The sequence below is a fragment of the Syngnathus scovelli genome, chromosome 10 (genome assembly GCF_024217435.2).
Source record: "Syngnathus scovelli strain Florida chromosome 10, RoL_Ssco_1.2, whole genome shotgun sequence".
Lineage (NCBI taxonomy): Eukaryota > Metazoa > Chordata > Actinopteri > Syngnathiformes > Syngnathidae > Syngnathus > Syngnathus scovelli.
In genome coordinates this window covers 11,664,569-11,688,648 of record NC_090856.1, presented here as the reverse complement: position 1 = coordinate 11,688,648, position 24,080 = coordinate 11,664,569, and the positions used below count along the sequence as shown (strand labels likewise).

General features: G+C 45.4%; 3 protein-coding genes across 4 annotated transcripts; all 3 read right to left on the bottom strand.

The window, feature by feature from the left end:
- Positions 1-7,468: 7,468 nt before the first annotated feature.
- dr1 (down-regulator of transcription 1) lies at positions 7,469-10,543 on the bottom strand. The gene is made up of 3 exons (XM_049721122.2): positions 8,738-10,543; positions 8,168-8,331; positions 7,469-7,950 (listed from the first exon to the last, which is right to left on the bottom strand). Exons 1-3 carry the CDS (start codon positions 8,955-8,957, stop codon positions 7,807-7,809), a joined length of 528 nt encoding a protein of 175 aa, XP_049577079.1. The 5' UTR covers positions 8,958-10,543; the 3' UTR covers positions 7,469-7,806.
- A 1,317-nt stretch (positions 10,544-11,860) lies between these two features.
- On the bottom strand, positions 11,861-14,363 carry zgc:109982 (uncharacterized protein LOC553564 homolog). Of its 2 annotated transcripts, none has more exons than XM_049721057.1 (6): positions 14,219-14,363; positions 13,460-13,621; positions 13,202-13,381; positions 13,046-13,139; positions 12,686-12,869; positions 11,861-12,486 (listed from the first exon to the last, which is right to left on the bottom strand). In XM_049721057.1, exons 1-6 carry the CDS (start codon positions 14,313-14,315, stop codon positions 12,256-12,258), a joined length of 948 nt encoding a protein of 315 aa, XP_049577014.1. In that variant the 5' UTR covers positions 14,316-14,363; the 3' UTR covers positions 11,861-12,255. The 2 variants fall into 2 exon arrangements, with proteins under 2 accessions (XP_049577014.1, XP_049577004.1); XM_049721047.1 differs by having other exon boundaries at positions 14,168-14,338.
- A 128-nt stretch (positions 14,364-14,491) lies between these two features.
- Positions 14,492-20,364, bottom strand: scinla (scinderin like a). Its single transcript, XM_049720844.2, has 17 exons — positions 20,198-20,364; positions 19,385-19,571; positions 19,125-19,279; positions 18,874-19,035; positions 18,640-18,789; positions 17,987-18,073; positions 17,749-17,881; positions 17,388-17,476; positions 17,108-17,323; positions 16,912-17,045; positions 16,759-16,849; positions 16,443-16,613; positions 16,142-16,319; positions 15,830-15,948; positions 15,463-15,540; positions 15,314-15,374; positions 14,492-15,239 (listed from the first exon to the last, which is right to left on the bottom strand). The coding sequence occupies exons 2-17, from the start codon at positions 19,563-19,565 to the stop codon at positions 15,082-15,084; spliced, it is 2,163 nt and encodes a 720-aa protein (XP_049576801.1). The 5' UTR covers positions 19,566-19,571; positions 20,198-20,364; the 3' UTR covers positions 14,492-15,081.
- Positions 20,365-24,080: the final 3,716 nt, after the last annotated feature.

Here is a 24,080-nt window from a genome sequence, read left to right as displayed (position 1 = left end):
AGCAAATTCAGACAAATACTGTGTCTTCTTTTCAAGTACTTCAAAATGTGGGATTTGGGGAAGGTGTGAATTTTTGCGACATGGACGATATATTGTGCTGTGTTAAGAAATGTTGAAAATGGAAAGTTTTTTTTTACAGGGAAAAACGCCTAGCAAAATGACTGTCTGTCCCCTATACAGTCATTTTGCTCGGCACAATAAGAAACTCAGGTTGATTGGAATTTCTATTCTCCATGTGCTGAGCTAACTCAGCGCATGACGTACAGAAATATAATGATTCTATGACTCAAAGTAGTGAATGAGATATGAATCAGTGCCGCGCTTTAGGGCTGCAGCTATCGAATATTTTAGGAATCGAATATTCTACCGAATATTCCATCAATCAATCGAATAATCGTATAAATCGCAATTTTGCTTAGTTAAAGAGCAATTATAAAAATACAAGAGAAAATAAGACATTTCACTTAATAATGAACAACCAATTGGTTTCCTTTTGTAGAAAATCAACATTTTTATTTCTTAAACACATTTTGTGCATCAAAGAAAATCATATTTTCTATATTAGGATGCCGAATCCATGGACAGAAACTTGGAATAATACAAATGTTGCTATACAACGATTTACTGAAAAAGATGAGAACGAATAATTACCGCATTTTCCGGACTATAAGTTTTTTTCAGTTTGGCCGGGGGTGCGACTTATAATCAGAAGTAACTTATATGTGGGTTTATTAAAAAAATATTACTTGATCATTAACACATGACTTACTTACTAGTATACAGTAATCCCTCGCTACATCGCGCTTCATTTACCGCGGCTTCAGTTCATCGCGGATTTCCGTCCCCCAAAAAATCATAGATTTAACATAGAAATTCTAAACTGAGGAATTATGGCACTATAGTTGCCCGCACGCCAGCAGAAGGGAGGGAGTACCCACACAATCGCAGCACGTACATCTGACCTGGAGAGGGAGGGCATTGTTTCATCTAACTACCATTAAACAACCCAAGATCTTGCCAATAAAGAACCAACTGTTACTCCACATCTTTGTTTTTCCTGGCTAAACAACGACATCATCCACAACACACAACAGCAGCAAAGGAAGAAAGCTAGCGAATAAGGAAGCATGGAAACAAGGAAGGAAGGAAACTTGGAAGAAAGGTCACAAAGTAAAAAAAAAAAAGGAAGCAAAGAAGTAAGGGTGTAACTATCTTAATACTCAGTTTTATCAGCTAAGCAAATCAAGAACACTTTCTCAATTTTCTTACATGTCTTGCGCAGGGACACAACACATGACTCGGTCAGAGATGGGTTGGAACTGCCGACGCCCCGGCCGCTGATTGACTCGCTCCACTGCCTGAGTTCCTCAAGTGCGAGAATGAAATGTGTCACTAATGTCATGCGATCACTCCTTGTCTTGTTTTGACACATCAAAAATGTGAGTGAATGACGATGCTAAACATGCTAACAAGATGGGCCAAGACAAGGACAAGGCCACGCGGTGACATGTAGTTAGATAAGAATAGCCTACACACGCTCAGGCCTGTTCCTAATTAGCAGTGTTTGCTCCAATCCAAAGAATGTCAAGCCACCACCACAGCAGCGCAACACGCCTCCTCGTTTACGAGCACATGCACATGCGGGAACTGATTTGGGGGGCAATCGTGGCAAAGAGCAAATTCAGACAAATACTGTGTCTTCTTTTCAATTACTTCAAAATGTGGGATTTGGGGAAGGTGTGAATTTTTGCGACATGGACGATATATTGTGCTGTGTTAAGAAATGTTGAAAATGGAAAGTTTTTTTTTTACAGGGAAAAACGCCTAGCAAAATGAATGTCTGTCCCCTATACAGTCATTTTGCTCGGCACAATAAGAAACTCAAGTTGATTGGAATTTCTATTCTGAGCTAACTCAGCGCATTAAGTACAGAAATATAATGATTCTATGACTCAAAGTAGTGAATGAGATATGAAAAATCAGTGCCGCGCTTTAGGGCTGCAGCTATCGAATATTTTAGGAATCGAATATTCTACCGAATATTCCATCAATCAATCGAATAATCGTAAAAATCGTAATTTAGCTTAGTTAAAGAGCAATTATAAAAATACAAGAGAAAATAAGACATTTCACTTAATAATGAACAACCAATTGGTTTCCTTTTGTAGAAAATCAACATTTTTATTTCTTAAACACATTTTGTGCATCAAAGAAAATCATATTTTCTATATTAGGATGCAGAATCCATGGACAGGAACTTGGAATAATACAAATGTTGCTATACGATGATTTACTGAAAAAGATGAGAAAGAATAATTACCGTATTTTCCGGACTATAAGTTTTTTTCAGTTTGTCCGGGGGTGCAATTTATAATCAGGAGTAACTTATATGTGGATTTATTAAAAAAATATTACTTGATCATTAACACATGACTTACTTACTAGTATATAGTAATCCCTCGCTACATCGCGCTTCATTTACCGCGGCTTCAGTTCATCGCGGATTTCCGTCCCCCAAAAAATCATAGATTTAACATAGAAATTCTAAACTGAGGAATTATGGCACTATAGTTGCCCGCACGCCAGCAGAAGGCAGGGAGTACCCACACAATCGCAGCACGTACACTTGCACCTTATTATAAAAAAGTTGTTATAGTAAGAGTTCTAAAAACATACTTACAGTATTGTACCTTGTTGTAAAAACCATTGTTATAATAATAAAAGAGTTCTAAAAACATATTTACAGTATATACACTAAAAAAGTTGTTAATAAAAAAGTTGTTATAATAATAAAAGAGTTCTAAAAACATTTACAGTATGCATACATTAGCTACATCTACAAATGTTACATACACACATTTATATTTATATTATAAATATTATATATTATATTTATATAACTTATACATTATTTTCTGTATGTCATTTATACTATTAATATATATTATTAATATTTTTTTTTAAATGAAGACAAATTGTAATTTTAGTATTGATACATGAAGTTGATGTACCATTTATCTTCGTTGGCCACATAAAATAATATGGCGTTCCGTATCTGGTCCCCGGGACTTGAGTTTGACACCCATGGGCTAGAGAAACGTTCCCGAATGAACCACCAATGATGTCTTCCGGCAGTATCAACAGTTTCTGGAGATCAAACGCCCAGTGTGCTCGCACGCCAAACACGAAGCTGCAACGCGGCCCCTTTTTGCTGAGACTGGGTCCCGTTCAAGATGTCAAGGACTTTGGAAAACAAACACGTTGGATGTCTTCTGCAGTTACACAATACACTTATCCACACTTATGTAAGTTTGCACAACAAAGTTGTATAAGTGCTAAGCTTTTTTTTTCCCTCTTGATGTTTGTAATGATTGCAATATATAACGATCCTTCTGGGGACTCCATCATTCTGCTGGGTGACTTCAATGCTCACGTGGACAATGATAGTGAGACCTGGAAGAGCGTGATTGGGAGGCCCCAAGTGGAGGAGTTCAAGTATCTTGGGGTCTTGTTCACAAGTGAGGGCAGGATGAAGCGTGAGATCGACAGGCGGATCGGTGCAGTGTCAGCCGTGATGTGGACTCTGTACCGGTCCTTCGTCATGAAGAGAGAGCTGAGCTATAAGGCAAAGCTCTCAATTTACTCGTCAATCTACGCCCCTACCCTCACCTATGAAAGAACAAGCTCACGGATACAAGTGGCTGAAAAGAGTTTCCTCCGCAGCGTGTCCGGGCTCTCCCATAGAGAGAGGATGAGAAGCTCGGTCATCCAGGAGGGACTGAGAGTAGAGCCGCTGCTCCTCCACGTTGCGAGGAGCTGGGGCCAGATGAGGTGGCTCGGGCATCTCATCAAGAAGGCTCCTGGATGCCTTCCCGGGGAATTGTTCCAGGCATGTCCCACAGGCAGGAGACCTTGTGGATGCGCTGGAGAGGTTCCCGTTCAAGATGACACGTTGGATGCCTTCTGCAGTTACACAACACACTTATGTACCACACTTATGTAAGTTTGGACAACAATGTTGCATAAATGCTATGCTTTTTTTTCTTCTTGATGTGCATAATGAATGCAATATGTCACTGTTGTGAAATATGAGCCCGTTGTTTTTCTCCAGTGACTTTTTCACGGCACTTACATTCGTTTTTCTTTTTTACATTTCGTTTTACAATGAAAGCTGACTTTGACTTTGACTTTGAGTTGGTCTTCCTTTACTGATGAGCTCCTGCTTCGACCGAAAATTCATTGTTGAAAATGATTTGGTGGTAACTGCACTGAACAGAACTTGAAGGCCCTGCAGCGCATAGTGAATACGGCTGGTAAGATTAATGGTGCTTCGCTCCCCTCCCTGAAGGACATCTACACCTCCCATCTCGCCCGCAAGGCAACCTCGATTGCGAGTGATGAGTCACCCGGCTCACTCTTTGTTTGACCTTCTGCCCTCTGGGAAGAGGTACAGGAGCCTGCGCTCCCGCACCACCAGACTCGCCAACAGCTTCTTTCTCCAGGCTGTTAGGACCCTGAACTCGCTACCCCCTTCTGTGTAGCGTGCGGCACTGTTGCGCTATTTTTCTAGAATGTCTGCTGTACGCTCACTTGCTCCTTTTTGCTCCTATTTATTTATTTGTTGTGTTATTTATTCATTATTTATTCAGCACGCTGCTGTTTACTTGTTTTACTTGATTGTCTATTGTGGGCCATGTCTTGTCACCTGTCACCGTGGGATAGGGGGGAACGAAATTTCGGTTTCTTTGTGTGTCTTTGGCATGTGGAGAAATTGACAAAGCTGACTTTGACTTTGATAAGCAGAAAAGTATATTCACATATTAAATAAATAAAAGAAACATTTTAAGAATATAATTATACCTAAACACCAAATCAAGAAAGAAGACATAACTAGACATTTTTAATATGTGGTAATGAGAAAGGTTTTTATAACTTTATGATCTGATATAGATTTCTGAGCACTTTGAAATAACAAATGTTTTTTTGATATATTGCCTGAATAGCTTAATGAAGAGCTTAAGGAACTGTTTAATGCATCCCTGGTGATTTTCTAAATCACGGACACTGCCAAAGTGGTCTAAAAATGTTTAGTACTTGATTGTATCTTATGTTTTGACTGCTAGACGCCAGTTTTCGATTACTACTGAACGTTCTGGACAGAGGGAAATATTTTGCCTAGCAAAGAAAAGATATGGTTGAAAGCATGATTAAACTAAGAATATGATGACGTAAGCAAGTACATGGAGTATCAAAAGAACAAACAAACAAAAACATGGTAAGTGTTGAGTACAAACTTTGCATAGTCAGGGAACATCAATAAATTGAAGATGTCACAGCCCAAAACTCACATAATTCCGTACAAAATGACAAAATTGCAAGAATGATGAATGGATGAGGTGCGACAGTGTATGTGCAAGAATGGAGGAGAATGTTTACAGGAAGGTCATTTGGAGATAAAACCAGCAGAGGTGACAGAGGGAGAACGCCAGGAGGAAAAGGTGATTGCCAAGGCCGAAAGATGGGATGGAAAGCAACAGTCCCCACACACATCGAATCGCCCATAATCAGCACCCAACCCCACGGAACCAGCGCTCACCGAACCAGCACCCACTCCCATGGAATCAAACTCTGCTGCAAACTTGCCCCACCCCAAAGACTCATCACCCATCAAACTCGGCCCACAAGTTGTTCTATTTAAAAATCTATATATTTTTTTTATATTATCTAAATACAAACATGTAGTGCAACTGAATATAAGCTGATCAAAGAACCTTGAACGTTGCCTTTTTGAATGGAGACTTTCTGCTCTTGAGCATGGTCGCACGAAGGGCCCAGCGCTGTATTGTACTTTCCTGAAAACAGAGCTTTCTTAACAAGAATTGTGATTGAACTCAACCAACCTGTGTAAGTGTAATTTCTGCTTCAGTGTCTTAGCATTTTCCTAAATCTAAAGAAATCAAACAAGCACGCAGTGAGTAAACTGGATAACAGGTGATTGGTAATAGCTTTTACCGTGAGGCGCTGATAGCGGGCTCCCTAAATTGTGGACAAAATCCAACAATTGCATTGATGAATAATGAAGAAATTTGTTTTAATGTCATTTTTACTTTGAGGATTCGAAAAAAACAATGGAACGTGCACAATAGGCTTCCTACAACTTCAGAACTCCCCATGGAAATAAAATCCCCCCCTTTATTTGGGCAACAGAGTGCAATAAAACAGCAGCCCTTTAAAAAGGCAATGAATATAAAATAATAGTTTTAACTTAATGTCTGTGCATTATCCCCTTCCCTTTGGTTTTGTGCAAAGGCCAAGTAAGTCAGTGCAAGAAAAAAATGCAGCAGCATCCTCTTTTGACACGCACAATACAACGCAGCCATTCTCGGATCTGAGCAACTAAACAGTAAAATTCCTGTCATTCCAAATATATATTGACAAAAATAAAATCTGAAATAACTTTATAAAAACAGCCCTTTGATACAAAATATGTGCCGATATATATGACAGGATTTTGTTCTTACCCATTTAATGTGACTTATGTTTTCAGACATCACTGGACAGCTTCTCAACATCGGGCATGTAAAATGTAACTGTAATCTTCACGCAGGACTGCAAGCTCTCATCTGTAGTAGTCGTGGTGGAATTTGGAGATGCAATCCATTTTTTAAATCTATCCTTGCGGTCCTCTAATTTCTCCAGCAGTAATGCAATCAAATTTTTTCTCTCACTCCCAGCTGGGTACTCGGCTGCAAATGCAGCATGCCTTCCCTGAAAATTTCTACATTACTCTTTTTGTTGTTTGACAACTTCTCATCACAGAGCAAACATGTTGGCAACTCTTCCGAATTGGCAATGAAAGCAAATGATTCGGTCCAAGAACTGTTGAATCCTCTGTTCTCCTCAGCTATCGTTCTCTTTTTCCCTTTGGGATCCATCGCTCATCACACACCCAACGGTTTATTTACAACAGCCACCATCGACGCAACACACCGAGTTGCAAGAAACGTGTGTCGCAGTTTATGACGCAAATCTCCGTTGACAGATGTTTTGAAATTTAATATGTATTCTACACAATTTACAGCATTGGAAAATGTTGAGAATGTTTTTCTCGAGTTTCCCTGCTACAGAAACTATACTAAAATAGAAAATATATTTTCCCTCTCATCTTTTTCCATTTTCATACCTTTTTAAAAAAAGCTCCAGGGAGCCACTAAGGCGGCGCCAAAGAGCCGCATGCAGCTCTGAGACGTGGGTTGCCGACCCCTGCCCTAAACGTAGACGCCTGGATATATCAAATGTGTCGATGCAAGCCTGTCAATCGTAACAAAATCTTAAACCGAGCTCCACGTCCTCTCAGTCCACCTAGGACTGCTGCTGATAAGCTGCTCTGAAAAGACCTGGCAATCACTTTGACAGGACGTTTGGATTAGCCAGCACACGAAGAAAAAGGGAGAGTGTGTGGCAGCGGTGGAGGTGTAAAAAAAGAGAAAGAATTTATTGCTTCAAGAAGTTTGTGGAATGAGCAAGTGGACACAAAGCATCCTCCTCACCTGACATCACATCAACAACATGCCAGATGTCAGGCCGGCGGCCATCTTGGCTGACGGCACTCAGTAACACTGACACGTCAACGTTTTTGTCAGGTGGGAGAAAAAGTCTCCAAACATCCAAAAGGTAAGATAATTTGAAAAAGAGGCGGCAGGAAATCAAAGTCTTCGAGTAAGTCTTCCCCCGCACTTTCCGTCCATCCTTGAGGGCATGTTGCACTGGTATCTGCCCCCAACCCCGTATGCCCCCCTTCCCATCTCACATGTCTTCGTCCTCGTCTTCGTCCTGAGAGGAACCGGCCTGCTGGGTGGCGCTGGCCGCCGCTGCCATCTGGGCCTGCTGCGCCGCCTGCTGCATCTGCAGCCACTCCTGCTGGGCCAGCTCGGCCTGCTGCTGCCGCGCCTGCACGCACATACATCACATCAATCCCCCTGCCATGCAAAAAAAAAAAAAAACTAAAAAATTGTGTGCCTGGTGAGCTGGACACCTGCTATGTTCAAAGATGCCAATGGATTGTGGTACTGTAAGGCAGTTCTCCACACAGCTTGTCACACTTGGCATGTGAAAGCTGGCGAGGGACGGGGAGTCCCAAGGTGCTTGTCCCGCTCATCAGACTTACCTTGGCAAAGAGCTCCTGCTGTTGCCGGAGCAGCTCCTCCTCAGGGATGCCGAGGTTTTCCAGGCGGGAGCTGGCCTTCCTCCTCTTCAGGGCCACTGTCTTGCACTCCTGCAGCACGTCCTTCACCTCCGTGATGTAGGAAGCAAAGCCCAGGCTCTCCAGCGCTGTGGGGCGACAAACGTTTTGATCTGAGGGACGAGGCGTGAGCGAGTGCAATTGCGGGGTGGCTTAAGCACCAAAAATTCCCACCTCACAAGCATAAAACGCTGCATTTGCTGCCTGTCTCCACAAGTGACAAGCAGCACAACCATTCAAAGTTTATCCCCTTAAATTGTCAACTGACTACACTCAAAGTAGTAGTTTCTTGATTGCAAGTATACAAATAGTTGTGAATTGTTGCTCCTCGACATCAACGTCGCAGTAACATATTTGTATCCGCAAGTTGAAGCGAGCCAAGCAGAAGCCTTTTGGGAGCGGTTTCATCCCACTCACGTATAGTCGCGAGGGGGATCCCAGGGCCTCGACGGCCAGTGACGGCACGACGACAGTCTAGCAGGGGAGTTCCCTTACCGTTGATGACGTGCTCGGGCGAAATGGTCTTCTTGTCGGACTTGTTGCAGATCTCGTTGGCCTCGGAGGAGATGAGGTGGATGAACTCGGTGCAGCAATTGACCACCAGCTCGCGCGCGTCATTGGCCACGCGCACGTTGGGCAGCGTCTCTTTGATCATCTTGTTGATGGCGGCGCGCGGTATGGTCAGGTCGTCGTCGGTGCCGGACGACGAAGCCATCGCACGAACAAAACAAGCAAACAACTAAGCCACAAGCCAAAGTCCCTAAACCTCTGTCCAGTCTGGCGCCGCCCGCCCTGCGGCTAACGGAGGTTACGCTGACGCCGCAACAGAGAGCGAAACGGCTCCGCACAACATCAGCACAAGAGTCAACGATCAAATATAACGACGGCGGCTCGACGTGGTGGAGGAGCGGAAACCGTCAAGCCACGAAGCGAAAAACAGGAGTCTTAGTAGCTGAACGCGTCCAGCAGACCTACAACAGCGCCGCCGCCCGAGAGCATGGCTAAAGCTAGGCTAAGCTAAGACTGACCGGCGAACAATGGAGCAGCTCGCTCACACGGAACTCCCGGTTGGGCCGGTGCCACCGGGAAGTCGATTAAAGGACGTCGCTAGCGAGTTTAATAGTAAACTAATCAATTAACCGTGTCAAAGGTCGAATAACTGGCAGAGTCTGCCGTTGACTACTTTCAAAATGTACTCCTCCGACATTTGTGCGGATATGACAAATACAAGACAGGAAACGGGAAGTTGCGCAGGCAAGCTACTAATACTAAATAGAAGACGTAGAGCCCTCGTGGCTAAAGCTAGAGGATAGCCGTCTTACTTTGACACTGTTACTGACAACTGTTTTGCCCACTGAAAACACAATAATCAGTGCGCTTTTCAGGATGGGATCCCTGCATGGGTTCACGAAGAGTATCTCAAAGAACCAACGTCACTTTTTGCATCAGTGTTTAACCTCGGTATCATGAACTGTGCCCTCCAGCGGCCAGGTTTTGCAGCCAATGTGTCCCTATGGGCTTTGCTTACGTTTCAATTTTGATTGTTCTGACAACATGGTGCGGGCCAATATTTAAGGAGAAATCAAGGAGAAACCAATGTTTTCAAATTAGTCAGGTTCACAAATTTGCAGCGTAAAATGGCCGCTTGTGGCTTTATATTGTTCGTCCATTCTATAGATTGAGCGACAAATCTGAGCAACTCTGAGTTTCCGAGCGGTCGGAGTTAACCAGGGGGTGTTCGTAGATTGACCAGATTTGGGTTTCTGAAAAATAGGACACCTTTTTTTGGATGGGGCGCGGTCATTTTGAGGGGGCGGGGCCATTTTTAAAAATTTTTTTTTTAGGGGGGCTCATTTGTGTCATATATTATAACACAAATGATATGGTGTTTGTATAGCAATTGCAATTATTGGCCCGAATAACACAAAACAACATGTATACAATAACAAAAACATATTTACACTAACAAAAACATGTGTACACTGTCATTTTTTAGTTTTATAGTGGAACACTAAGTAAAACAAGACAAAAGATATACGGCCATCTCCTAATCCTCTTCCGTAGCCATCGGTGCAGCATTTGAAGAAAAAACAAAGGGCTCCTCTTCAGTCCTCCTCTTGCGGGGTGCGTTGGCACCTTTATTTGCCAGAGACACGTAAGTACCTGCCTTGCATGTCAACCACTCAGCTTCATTAGGATCACAACCCTGACGAAAGTACGGGAATCTTTTTTATTCAACTTCTCCGCGAACGTGCATTTTCGTTTCGGCATTGCTTGTAAACCAACACTCGGTGTAGACTGGCCAGCCCCTCCTACTTCGTAGCAAAGTGACTAGATTTGAGGAGAAGGGCGTGACTTATTTGCGAACGATACAGAAAAACCTGGAATTGAGTGAAATGGAATGGTGTGGCAATTCTATTGACAATGTACTGTACATGTATTATGTTTGAGTCAGTCCAACAATATCCCGGACGATTATTGAAACTCCCCCCGGACATTTTTTAGGACTCAAAAGTAGGAAATGTCCGGGAAAAAGAGGACGTCTGGTCACACTGTTCGGAAATCCAGAATGCATTTTGAGATTATTGACGAACACGCCCTCTGAAATTGTTCGCTTTAGCACTAGCACTGCTGGGGAACAATATCGGATCATGGTGGCATACCAAGAGCAGGAAAGTCACGTCGTTGATGGCCTTTGAGCCTCTTTGTATCCCTCTTGTTAAACTGGACTAATTTTGTGGGGTTAAAACAGTAATTAGAAGGATGGACAGACAGATGGATGGATGAAGCAGGGTCCGAGGGATGGATGGATAAAACAATAATTTGGGGGGGTCACCGACCTGAAGCGTTTGTGACCAAGTCATTGTAGGAAATAGCTACCAGAGTCCAGAGTAAAATGCACAAGTATATATTCTAATATAGAAATCACTTTACTTGTACAACTTCTATTCTTAGACATTTTTTGGGAATGTGTTTGAATAACTTCTAAACATTCCTAGACATACTTGTTGTCACGCCTTAGCCCCAGCTGTTCCACGAAGTGTTGGTTGTCTTGGTTTCTGTCTGTGTGCTCGCCCCTCCCTTCCTGTGTGCCCATGATGAGTTTGATTATTCCCACCTGCCTCTTGTTACCTGTCGTGTATATAAGTCCTGTCTGCCCCTCACTCCCCGTTCGGTTCATTGTTGTGTGTTCATGTCATGATGTCTTTTTGGTTCCCGTCATTGGTAATGTCACCCGGTCTTTTTGTTTCACGTCTTTTTGGTCAGTCTCGTTGTTAGGTTTTGTTAAGTCATGTCAGTTGCCGAGTCTGTTAGTTTGTGTTTTTCAATAAACCCTGGTCCAAGCTGCACTTGGTCGCCATTTCCATTCGTTCGTGACACTTGTGCATTTTAATCAATCATTGTGTGGATGTAAATGTATGCTTGTACACTTTAATCAATGAAATATGAGCACATTGATATTCTAGCTAACAGGGACTCTGTAACCTGTTTACCACAACACCTTTTTTGGATATCATTCCTCTGTGACATAAGAAGAGAGGTGGTTCTCAGATTAGTTTAAATACATAATCACATACAATCCCTGTTGTGCTGACACACAAAACAGGAGGGAAGCTCTTTCAATGTTCAACCGATTTAATTTTAGGTTTTTAATATGACACATTTTAATGTAACCATTGATCATGTGTTCTAATATGATAAATTATAATCTATTCTCCATTTATTAACATTTACAAATATGTCTTCATATCTGTATTGACTTTATATTTGTTCGATTTGCAGAGAAAGCAAAGTATGCTCCTAATAATAAAGCTGGTTTGGTTTTATCTGGCGCTTTTTGTCGACACTTGACAGGCGATACAATATTCATGCATCCACCGATTCGCACTCTGGCGGCGGCAAGCTTCCTAAATGCTGGCTGCTCCGGGCAGGCTGCCGCGCCCACTAAAAACAAGCACACGTTTCGGCGAGGACTGGAATTGACTGGCTCCCTCCAGCAACAGGTCAGTCAGTTAACTGCTTTTGTCCAGCGTGAAGCTGCGTCTGCTCCTCCAACGCAGCAGCTTGAGAAAGTTGAGGCTGGCGCTGAAGATCTTGTCGTGCTCAAAGACCATCTTGTAGAAGGTGTCAATGGGCAGGTCGCCGTTGGGGTCGGCGTACTTGAGCGTGGTCATGGGCGTGTACAGCGTGTTGGTCTGATGGCGGAACGGAGGGTTGTCCGACGTCATGATCCTTACCGTGTGCTGAGGAGACACCAAGAATACGGGCTTCGGTTAAGACAAGAAGGCCAATGGCCGCACTGGGCGCTCCCCCAGCCGCTCCAACGACGCTTCTTCAGGAGACAGTTTGATAGGTTACTCTGACCAAAGCGCTCCCGGAGGCCCTCCAGGCAGACGTCCCTGAAATCCCGAGAGGAGTCGCACCGGGAAGGGAGGCCCCTACCTCAGCCACATCCTCTGCCGTTTGTCCCAGTGTCTCGAAAATTTGCTTGTAGTTCTTCAGGTAGATGTTGGTGAACATATCTGCGGTCACTGCGTCAGCATTGCTCAGGTTCGTTTTCAGTCCTTCTTCGTACACCTTTCGCTCAAACTCTGTGATGACCGGACCCGGCTCGATCAGGCTGATGCTGTAAAAGGGGAGAAAATGTTCATATAATATAAACTTTGGACCAAAAGATAAGAGCGACGTCCAGGAAATGGGAAGAGAATTTGCAACTTGGACAAAATTGTGGGGACACCCCAAAGTTGAGGCCAGCCTCTGCTTGAGAGCAGCGTAAGCGTAAGGAGCCTTCTTAGAACTTACTTGAGATTGAACCTGAGCGCTTGCACTGCTAAACTCTCGCAGAATCCCTCCACAGCAAACTTGGATGCGGCGTAGACGTCGTTGAAGAGGATCCCTGCGGGGAAGCAAGGGGAATTAGTTTTGCTTCAAGGGTTTGGTTGGACTGGTGGGCGGGACCTTGGATGCCCATGACGCTGCTGATGACCACGATGTGACCTTTCTTGCGCCGCTTCATGTCGGGAAGGATCTCCTTGAGCAGCCTGACCAGGCCAAAGAAGTTGGTGTCCATCACCGTCTTCATCTCGTCCACCGACTGGCATTCGATGGGGCCAATCAGCCCCATGCCAGCGTTACTGACTGACAATGGAGTGAAGGTGTATTTTCACGCTGCCTTGGCGCAAAACGTCGGCCAAATGTTTTTCTTGATGAACTCACTGAGGACGTCCACTCTGCGCTCGGGGAGGCTGTCCACGCAGGCTTTGATGGACATCTCGTCGCACACGTCCAGCTGCTTGATCTCTAGCGTGCGGCCCAGACTGCGGCCCGCTGCCTCCACCAGCGCCTGGCCTTTGCTCACATTCCTCATGGTGGCGTACACTGACGCATGCATACATACATGTGGGTGTCAAACTTTTCACAGCAAGCGGCTCCTTGAAGCTCCGCAAATACGAGCATCGTGACTGAAATGGCACCTCTGCCAAAGCCCTAGTCAAAATGACAGCTACAACAAGTCGGCGATGCACCAAGCTGAGCGATTCTTCTACGCAGCTTTCGTACTCGACCTAAAAGTTCAATACGACTGACCTGTTCTTTTTAAAAAAATATCTGGCATTTGATATTCTACTCAAAAATGTACTACACATCCAAAGCAGAAGTTTTTTTGGATAGCGCCACCCAGATTTTGATAAAGTCTAATGAGGCTGTATAAATAATACTTGAAAACTTGATAAAGTCTAACGAGGCATCTTTCCATTGCATTGTATCAATGCTCAACTTTCAATTGGTCTAGAATTCAGCAATTCTTTTTTGGACAATCAGTCCTGTAACAATTTTGAGTCAAACTGTTGCTCTGAAAATTAGCAGAGAGCGGCCACCTTCAAGCAAGATTTGGAATTATTTCAAAGCAACCGCAAAAGAGCAAACCTGGCTCGGAGCATCGTGTCAACGATGAACAACGCAATTTGCAGACTTTACCCATGAAGCGCTTCTTCTCGTCCCTGGCGATGCGCGCGGCGAGCGCCAGGCCGATGCCTGAGGAACATCCCGTGATCAGGACCACCTTCTGGGTCATTTTTAGCACAGGCCAGCGTGCAGGTCCAAGTCGGTCGGGCGCGCCGAGTCTGCCGGGCAATGAACAAGTGGGCGGGCTTTTGCCTTCCTTAATTCCCCCCACTTAATCCCAGCAAAATGCCATTCAGCACTGACGCGCGAGCTGACGCGGGTGACAAACACACGCTTGGAGCAAGATTTGTTCCCATGTTTATTTAAAAGCCTAAAAAAATTTGCCATCTAAATGTGCACAAGGCAAAGAAAGCTAAATTCCACTGAAAGCAAAATCACATAAAAGGGAGGAGAGCAAGCTGGCATTCCTCAAACGATCTGCTGCCAGAAAGTGACATCGATCAGCAGATCACCATGTTTTCACATCCCATCAACCAATGTGGAAACCATTCCATGATGGCTCGGTTATTTCAAAACACATGGAATGAATCAAATAGCATCTTTTCTATTCTCTTCATGTGTGCCACAGGAAAAAATGACAGGCCTTTTGCATGTCATTAACTTTGTCTGACATTGCACGTGTTAAAAAAAATAATAATCTACCAGTTTTACTCTATTTTAAGGAAGCTGATATGGACGAAGCAAAAAAAAAAAAAAAAAAAAAAGCGCGGGCATTGTGACTTGTTCCCCATTCTTCCCATAAACGTAACCGACATCCTCATTCCTTACTTTGTCAAAGAGTTGATTAGCCACCAAGCTGACTCCGCCTACTGAACTACGCACCACTAAACTGCAGGCAACACTACAAGACAAGCCGCGCAATCTCTGGCCTCAGACTAACGAGCGCCGATGACTGCCAGGAGGTCTTTGTCCCACAAGGTAGGGTCCCAGGCCTGGAACCACCCAGTGAAGGAGGGCAGCTCCTCACCCTGTTTGATGGTGGTGACAGGAGTCCCGTGGCGGCCGGATGGGTCCGACTTCAAATACTCCTCGGCTGAAAGGTCCGCAAAAAAAGTTGGCGGGCGCCGTGTTGTCATTCTGCATTACAAACAGTCCCGTTGGGCTTACCGATACGCGCCGCTCCCTTTTTCTCTGTCTCGTTGGCATCTTTCCCGATCCAGATAAAGAGCTGGACCAGTCAAAAGAGAAAACCGTAACAAGTCAGATGCTTGTTTGTCGACAACAATATTTAGAAACAGGAAATTGAGACGATGTACTTGGAGGAAAGTGTCCAGAATCATGACGTCGTCCGTCTCCAGGTCCAACTGATCCAATTCTCCGGGGACTTCCTCCACCTGCGCAAAGACGTCCGCTTCAATGTAACAAATGCACGCCAGCAAAGGGCAACGTCAAGAAGAGGAGAGGCAGGGTTTCCCTTGGGTGGGATAGTCTTTACAGAAAAGAAAAGCTAAACGGACGGCAGCTACGTATGTAGCCCTTTACGACACCCCACCCCCCCACCAAATCAGGGTTGGTGTCTTGCTCATGGACACTTTGACATGAGCGCCGGGGTTGAGGATCAAAGCCACGAGCACTCGACCACCGAACCAACCAGAAATAAAACACAAGGGGATTTGTCCTCACGTTGATTCGTCCGCTGGCGTTGGAGCATCCGAAGAGTCTGGGTTGCCATACTTTGGTGTTCTGCAGGACCAGCGAGGTTTGGTAGTCCTTGCGGCCCCCCAGCACCTTCCAGAAGTTATCTGGTGGTGCCCACACAGCAGCAGCAACAACAGGCATCAATGCACACTCACACAGCTGAAACGCCCATTTCAGTCGAGTGTATGAGAGGTCATCCTGAATTGATGCTATGACAAAGTGTCACTATGTCAGTTTTCCTTTGAGAGCGTGTTTGCGAACAAGGCCTCACACTAAGCTTGTTTGTGTTTTGCTGACCGGGCTCCTTGGTCTCGGCCACCTCGGTGGGGGTGCCACCGCCCAGAATGCTGATCACGTGTTTGGCGGCCGCCATCTCCTCCGGCGTGGCTCCGCGACCCTTCCACACAAACATCCCCTGGGGCCACTTGAGCACAAAGACATCGTTGGAGTTGAGAGAAGCCGCGTCCGCTGCCACCTGAGACCACAGACAGGGAGAGCGATGGGGTTCAAGGCAAACAGAAGGCTCAACAACCCAGAAGGAGTCGGTGACACTCAATGGCACCACCTTGAGAGGAGTCCAAATTACAGCCCCACCCACCTCAACAGCCCGGGTGCCCTTGGTGGAGCTCTGGCGGATATGGAAGAGGCGAGTGGCTCTTGGCTCGCTGTGGCCATCCTTGCGGGACGTGCCGCCAAGGTGTACGACCAGGGGCTTGCCCCCGAACAGGCTCAGCAGGTGTGGAGGTTCTTGGCCCTGAGTTACGCGTACCTGGACACCCACAGCAACACAACAGCTGTGCATGCGGCTTGCTTAGCGTAGCGCCTCGCTTGCTAGCCCACCTCAACAATGTTGCTTATTAGCCTAGATGTGATTGAAGAGTCCATTTGCTACATCAACACAATAAAGGCCTTACTTGTGTAGCCACGCCTCCCATGGACTCATCCAGGGTGACAGCCAAGAAGGCAGAGGCTCCCAACTCGTCTCTGGAGCACTTGTTTCCTTGCCTGAAGGGGGAAAATTCCCCAAAGTTCAAAGTCCAACCCAAAATGCTAAAGTACTAACAGACCATATGTAGATGATGTGCTTGTTTCTGCCGCCACTGTTATAAGTATACTGCAGCAAGTAGCAGTCGCCACCGAAGAACTGGCCGTGGGAGGACGCGTCCACAGGAACACGGCCGCCGCCCTCCACGCGCCACACCTGAACAACAGGAAGTAAGCGGCATTAACGAGCAGGAGGAAGCGTCAAGGGACAGGAAGTACCTGCACTTTGCCCGATCCGTCATCCACCATTCCGTGCTGCGCAGCCATGAGGTTGTTGCCATGGAGACTGGAGGCGTCAAAGGGGATCTGCTTAACGACGGCGATCCTTCCCACCGTGTATGCCTGACACGGACCCGTGGTCTCATCCTTGTCTAGCCAGTTCTCAAAGAATTCCTTGAACAGGGTGCTCTCAGCCCCTTGCGGCAGGATCTGGACCTGCACGTTAGGCGTCACGGGAATGAAAAGCTTGTGAACAAACGCTGTGCAAGTGACTCATTACCTGACACTTGTCTGAGTACTTCTTGTCCGTGATGAACTTATTGGCAATGGTAAGCGCGGCTTTACGCTCTTCCTTGTTAGAGTCCCGACCTGCGCGAAAACCGCTAACATGGGTTACTGTGCTAAGTCAGGTATTAAAACCCAGCCATGTGCTCCAAAATAGTCAAGACTGACTAAACTAATGAAGTCACTTGGTAAAAAAAAAAAAAAAAAAAAGTCAGTCACTTATCAACTAATTTCTCTGCAAACTAGCACATTTGCCACCCCACTAACTACAAAACCAACTGAGAACCTCACACAAACTAGAAAACTCATTGACTACCATCGTCAACCCTTTGCTGGAAACTTAGCTAGCTAGCTACCTTTCCAGAAGAAGATCTTGTTGTCTTGGCCATTATCTAGGATGTAGCACTCTTTACTGGAGAGGACGTCCTGCTTGAAGGGGTTCCTCTGAGCCACCTCCTTCAGTGACATCTTGCCTGAAGCATCCGACACCTGCACGGGAAACGGTTATAGACAGCAGACTCCTCTGCATGTTAGCAACGAGCGTTTGCATATCTTTCAGCACGTTTGCCGTGTCATGCTACATTGTGCTCTTACCATGTAGAGAGATGCCGGGCCTCTGCTCTTTTGCGTGGTAGGCACGTCTGAACTTCCTGGAGGCAAATCGGGCTTTGGTCCCAGAACCTGGGGGGAGAGAGAGAGAGAAGAAAAAAAAAAAAAAGCCACAGTTGAATTCAACAAGCCAGAACAGGCTGGAAAAGAGTGTAGTAGACATACGACATAGAAAATAGAATAGAGTCAAGCAAAATCCCATAGAACAGGACAGATTAAAAGACAACAGAACCAAACAGAGCATGTTGGGGTAGCATAGGAAAGCATTGACTATGACACAGTTGAAAGGCATATTGTAGACCACACTATAATAGGATCGTTTGAATTCTTTGGAGTGAAATAGAAGAAAATAGAGCAAAGTCGAATATTTCTGCATATATTTCAAGAAAAGGACAACGTGGAACAGAGTAGCATAGAATAAAATCGAGTAGCACAAGATAATAGCTTGAAATCTATACAAGGGATTGGAATAATAAAAAGCAGACTCGAGAAGAAAAGGCCAAATAGGGAAGGACAGGACAGGCTACAATAAACAAAAAAAGAGAGAAGTGTGCCGCTCTTTTGGGTGTGCCCAGATACTTGAGTAGAAGAACTCGTGCCAAGGGAGGGACCTATGACTTAAGCAAACGGAGCATCACCTTGATGACCTCCTCGGGCTCATCTCCCTCGTCAATGATGTGCAGCTCCGCGCGTCCTCGCCGCTCGTTGTCACGGATGTCCACGGCCAGCTGTGTGGCCTTCAGCCGCTCGTACCGGTTGCTGTCGCTGCCCGCCCAGGGGAAGATGTCCTGTCAATCAAACACGGGCCGCCCGGCCATAAGCAGCGGGAAAGCAGACCAAAAAGGCTGCGGAGGCTGGCGGGGTTTCCGTACCTTGCCAAAGTCAATAATGAAGCAGTCCCCCTTGTTGAAGCTGGCCCAGGTCAGGTCCACCTCGGTGGCGCGTACCTGTCGGTGACCTTTCACGTGCAGCAGACGCTTGATATTTGCTTCGTTGGTTACCACGTTACGGAAGCCTGAAGCCACGCCCCCTTTCTGAAAGGCAACAACGCAGCATTGCGTGAGCCGGCGTGACACGTCACGTCTGGCGTCGGCACGCGCCAGCGATTGAGCGAGCGAACCACCTGGTACTTGAGTCCGTGTTTGAAATACTGGAGGAAAGACACCGACTCTTCACCCTGGTGCTCGGTGAACTGTACGGCGGCGCCGCCCAGGGAGCCGTCCAGCTGTGTCATCAAAATGGTCGCCGCTATTTTCTCATCCTGGGACGTCTGCGAGCCTGTGGCGGCCGACAGCGGCGCAAACAGAGAAATGGCACTTTACTCAACATTTCCCCCCAAACATGTGCTTGCTTGGGGCTGCAGTAGTCATTCCCACTCATTACCCATCCAGGTGTGCACGTTGTAAGACAGCACGGAGTTGGTGTGGAGGACGATGTAGGAGTCTCCCATGTAGAAGCTTCCGTGCAGTTCTTTGGGCACCTCCCCCAAGTCCAGGTTCTCCACGCGCCAAATCTGAAGACCGGGATGCTTCCCCGCTGACTGGAATGCTTTGTGAGTCGGCATCCTCACCTGAACAAAGTTGTAAAAACAGGTTGCTGGCCAGTCGCACCCATCTATTCTATAGCTATTGTCACACGGGCAACCGCGACGATGTCGGCTGGCACCTGGCAGCAGCATGAATAAATCAACACTCTTGTGAGCGGAGAGCAGGTTGCTGACAATTCCTCATATGACACAACAGAGCGTAGCTACTGCACGCCAAACTCGTTGCGACTATGTCAGCTGGCACCTGGCGGCAGCATGACAAAATCAACACTCTTGTTTGTGCATGCCAAACAAGGAATTTGTCTCCGGTTATTGAACTCAGCCTCTGTACAACTTTTAAGTGACTAACAACATTCAGGTGACTAACAACATTTAAGCGGCAAGAGCAAGATATTATTGCCCAGTGATGGTTGCTGATAATTGCTCATATGACACAACAGGGCGTAGCTGCTGCCCGCCAAACTCGTTGCTCAGGAATTGGTATTTATGTTGCTCATCATTTCTTATTCATGTGATTCCCATTTCCTTACATTTGCTTCTCTTTTTGGTCACACTGTTTTGACACAAACATAAAAAAAACTCAATCGGAAGAGATATGGATATATCGGAATGATAATTAAAATGATCCTGTGTCCGCGTGCAGACTTTACCTTTTGCAGTTGCTGATGATGTTCTATCTTGCTGTTGGCTTCTTCGCGTCCGTTTGACTACCTTGAGAGAGCGGCATTTTTATACGCCGATTCGGGGGCGGAGGACGACAAGGGCGTTGGAGTGGGCGAGGCCTCTGCCCAGCCCTTGGCAAGAGGACCAGGTGGAGGACAAAAACAAAACAAAACACGGAGACCAAAACAAAAGCATAGGAAAGCAAGTCTCGCCGAGCCATTGGCTGTCTGCGCTGTCTCGCCCTCAGGAAAATATGAATAAATAAACGACGCGGGCGGCGGCCAGGAAAGCAAACACCCAACATCGGCAAGATCGTAGCATAAAAACATTAGCCTCGTCCATTTTAGCCCAGTCTAGTCGAATCACTCGACACCGAAAAAAGTTTTTTGTTGAATTTACTCAATTTTATCCCGCCGAATGGCAGCGCAAAACACGTAAAAGTATCTGGTTCCAGAACATTTAACAAGTAGACGATACATCTACCTAAAAAAAATATATATATATTTGGATGAATTAATTTTGTGCTGCCACTTGAGGAAGTTAAATTGAGTAAATTCAACAACAGTGCTTTGAGGAAAACAATTGAAACATGGCATTAATTAAAAAGAAGAGAATCGCATATTTTACCTTTCAATCATTTAAATATTTCACTTAGTACAAGCTGCAAATTTTAACTTTATGTAAACGCGTTTCCTGGTGAAGGGGAAGCAACTCGATTTTTTTTAATGGCAATTATTGATACGCGTCAATCATGTGCACATTTTCCTTATTCGTAGCCGATCTTGATCCGCACCAAACACCACTGTAAAGTCCAGTGCCGTTTTGTCGACACTAGCCAAGCCTAACCACTCGCATCGCCTCAAACAAAATTTATTGTCGTCGTGTGAAGTCTAAATTAGTCTGGCAGAGTCTCTTCTTTTCCATTCATCCAGCCATTATCTGAACAGTTTATCCTCACGAGGGTTCATTTGAATCAAATCAAGGTTACAAGTAACAAGTAAAATGTCAAGTAAAAAGTCACACACAAATAGATCCGCACACCCTGTGAAGTTGTTTTGCTGGTTATACAACTGTGTGTGTGTGTGTGTGCGTGTGTGTGTGTGTGCGTGCATGCGCGTGTGTGTTTGTGTGTGTTGCTCAGAAGAAGAATGCAGAGTCGTGTCGCTTCATGTTAGCGTTACAAGCGCTGAGTCAGCACATTTTGCCTGATTGTCAAGTGTGAACACAACGCACATAATCCCTCCGATCTACACGCACAGACACTCAAAGAATGGCACACACGAGTGAACACAAAGTCTTTTCCTAACTTGAGTTTGGACCAGATCAAACCTGCTCACGTGAAGGGTGCGCCACCCCGGCTCATTCTGAGGAGCCTTTGAGCTTCGCTGGATCTGAGCCAATCAAACCAATGGAAAGGAAACAAAGATGGAGGACTCCAAGCTAATCTGCGCGAACCGAGCTCATTCAGACGTTAGCCAAACTTTGATGATGGTCAACTTGCATTTCATCAGTGCACCTCCGTGGAAATGAGTTTTCATAACGGGCAAATGATTTGATTGGGTTTCATTTGTGCCGTCTCGTTGCATTTCACTCTCAGGCTGTTGCTAGGAGTCAAATGGACATGTTACGTCACTGAATTCACGAAAGAGAACTGAAAGCATTGAAGGAATGAGGTCGAAATACAAAAAGTCCTGCCTCGCTACAAAAACAGATATGCTCAAACCTCATTGAATAAAGTACATAAGCAGACAAGTATATTCACATATTAAATAAATAAATAAAAGAAATATTTTGAGCATATAATTATACCTACACACCAAATCAATAAAGAAGACATAACTAGACATTTTTGATAAGTGGTGATGAGAAAGGTTTTTATAACTTTATGATCTGATATATTTCTGAGGACTTTGAAATAACAAATGACTTTTGATATATTACCTAAATAGCTTAATGACCCTTAAGGAACTGTGGAATGCATGCCTGATGTTTTTTCTCTGAATCATGGACACAGCCAGAGTCGTCTTGACCGTTCAGTACTTGATTGTATCTTGTGTTTTGACTAATGCGAGACGCCAGTTTTTGATTACTACTGAACGTTCTGCACAGAGGGAAATATTTTGGCCTAACAAAGAAAAGATACGGTTGGAAACATGATTAAACTAAGAATATAATGACGTAAGCAAAGACATGAAGTATCAAAAGCACAAACTTTACATAGTCAGGTAAGAGCAATAGATTAATGATGTCACAGCCAAAAGCTAACATAAATTCGCACAAGATGACACAATTGGAAGAATGAGGTACGATAGTCTATGTCCAAGATTGGAGGAGAATGTTCACAGGAAGGTCACGTGGAGATAAAACCAGCAGGTGCCAGAAGGAGCCACCCGAGAACTCGGCCAAAGATGATCGCCAAGGCCGAAAGACGGGAGGGAAGACAACAGCCCCCACCCGAGAACTCGGCCAAAGATGATCGCCAAGGCCGAAAGACGGGAGGGAAGACAACAGCCCCCACCCGAGAACTCGGCCAAAGATGATCGCCAAGGCCGAGAGACGGGATGGAAGACAACAACCCCCTCCACACACACACACACACACACACCAACAGCCCCCCACCTACACACCGAATCGCCCATAATCAGCACCACTCCCATGGAAGCAGACTCTCCTTCGAACTTGCCCCACCCCGAAGACTCATCGCCCATCAATCCCGGCCCACAATGTGCTACTGAATATAAAACTGATCTAACAACCTTGGACTTTGCTTTTTCTGAATGGAGACTTTCCGCTCTTGAAGGGCCCAGCGCTGTATTGTACTTTCCTGAAAACAGAGCTTTTTGAACAAGAATTGTGATTGAACTCAATCAATCTGTCTAAGTCTAATTTCTGCTTCAGTGTCTTTGCATTTTCCTAAATCTGAAGAAATCAAACGAGCACGCAGTGAGTAAATCGGATAACAGGTGATTGGCAAAGGCTTTTGCCGTGAGGCGCAGATAACGCGCTCCCTAAATTGTGGACAAAATCCAACAAATGGTGACCATCCGACGTGATTTCTTCAGAAGGGAAAGTGCATGCTCCACAAAGGATTCTTCCTTCTCCGCTCTTGCTCAACAGTATTGCAGTCCGATCGGCACAAAAGGTAAGGGGGAAACTTTTTTTTCTCTCTCCCAGTTCAGCAATATTGTGGAGTGAAAGCGGAATACAAAAATTAATACTTTCAGCTCTGTGTTCAGGAATGGTGGTTGTATAGAAGTGTGTGTTTGTGTGGAACTTGGTAAAAGTGATTTGTGGAAAAAAATAAAAATACAAAAACAGGTGAAGGCGTCGCTGATATAGCAGGATGGATGCCGAGCGACTCCAATAATGTGACCTTAGAACAATATAGGGCTGTCTAAGGCGAGGGACATCTGGGACGTCCGAGTCGTGGTGAATTAAGAGAAAGGTGGTGAGGACTTTGTCTGATCAGCAAAGGGCGCTCACACCGCTGGAACTTGTGGGATGCCAGTGACTAGCATATGGGCACCTGAGTGGCCTCAATAGTAGACACTTAGGAACTTATACTGTTGCCTAAGGTCGGGGTCGATTGGATCGGCCAGGCCACCAATACGAGTCGGGGACTCGTGAAAAAAAAAAAATAAAAAAATGGTGAAGGCATCGCTGATATAGCAGGACGGATGCCTGCCGACCTCTATAGTGCGACCTTAGAGACTTATATTGTTGTCTAGGGCGAAGGGTAACTGGGTTAACCAGGTCGCTACATAATTGTTGAAGTGTGTCTATGATGATATTGTGTGGAAAGCAGGCTTGGCTGTCAGATGGGACAGCGGCACAGCTGAAGAAGTGAGTGATTAGTTGTGGTGCTGTTCA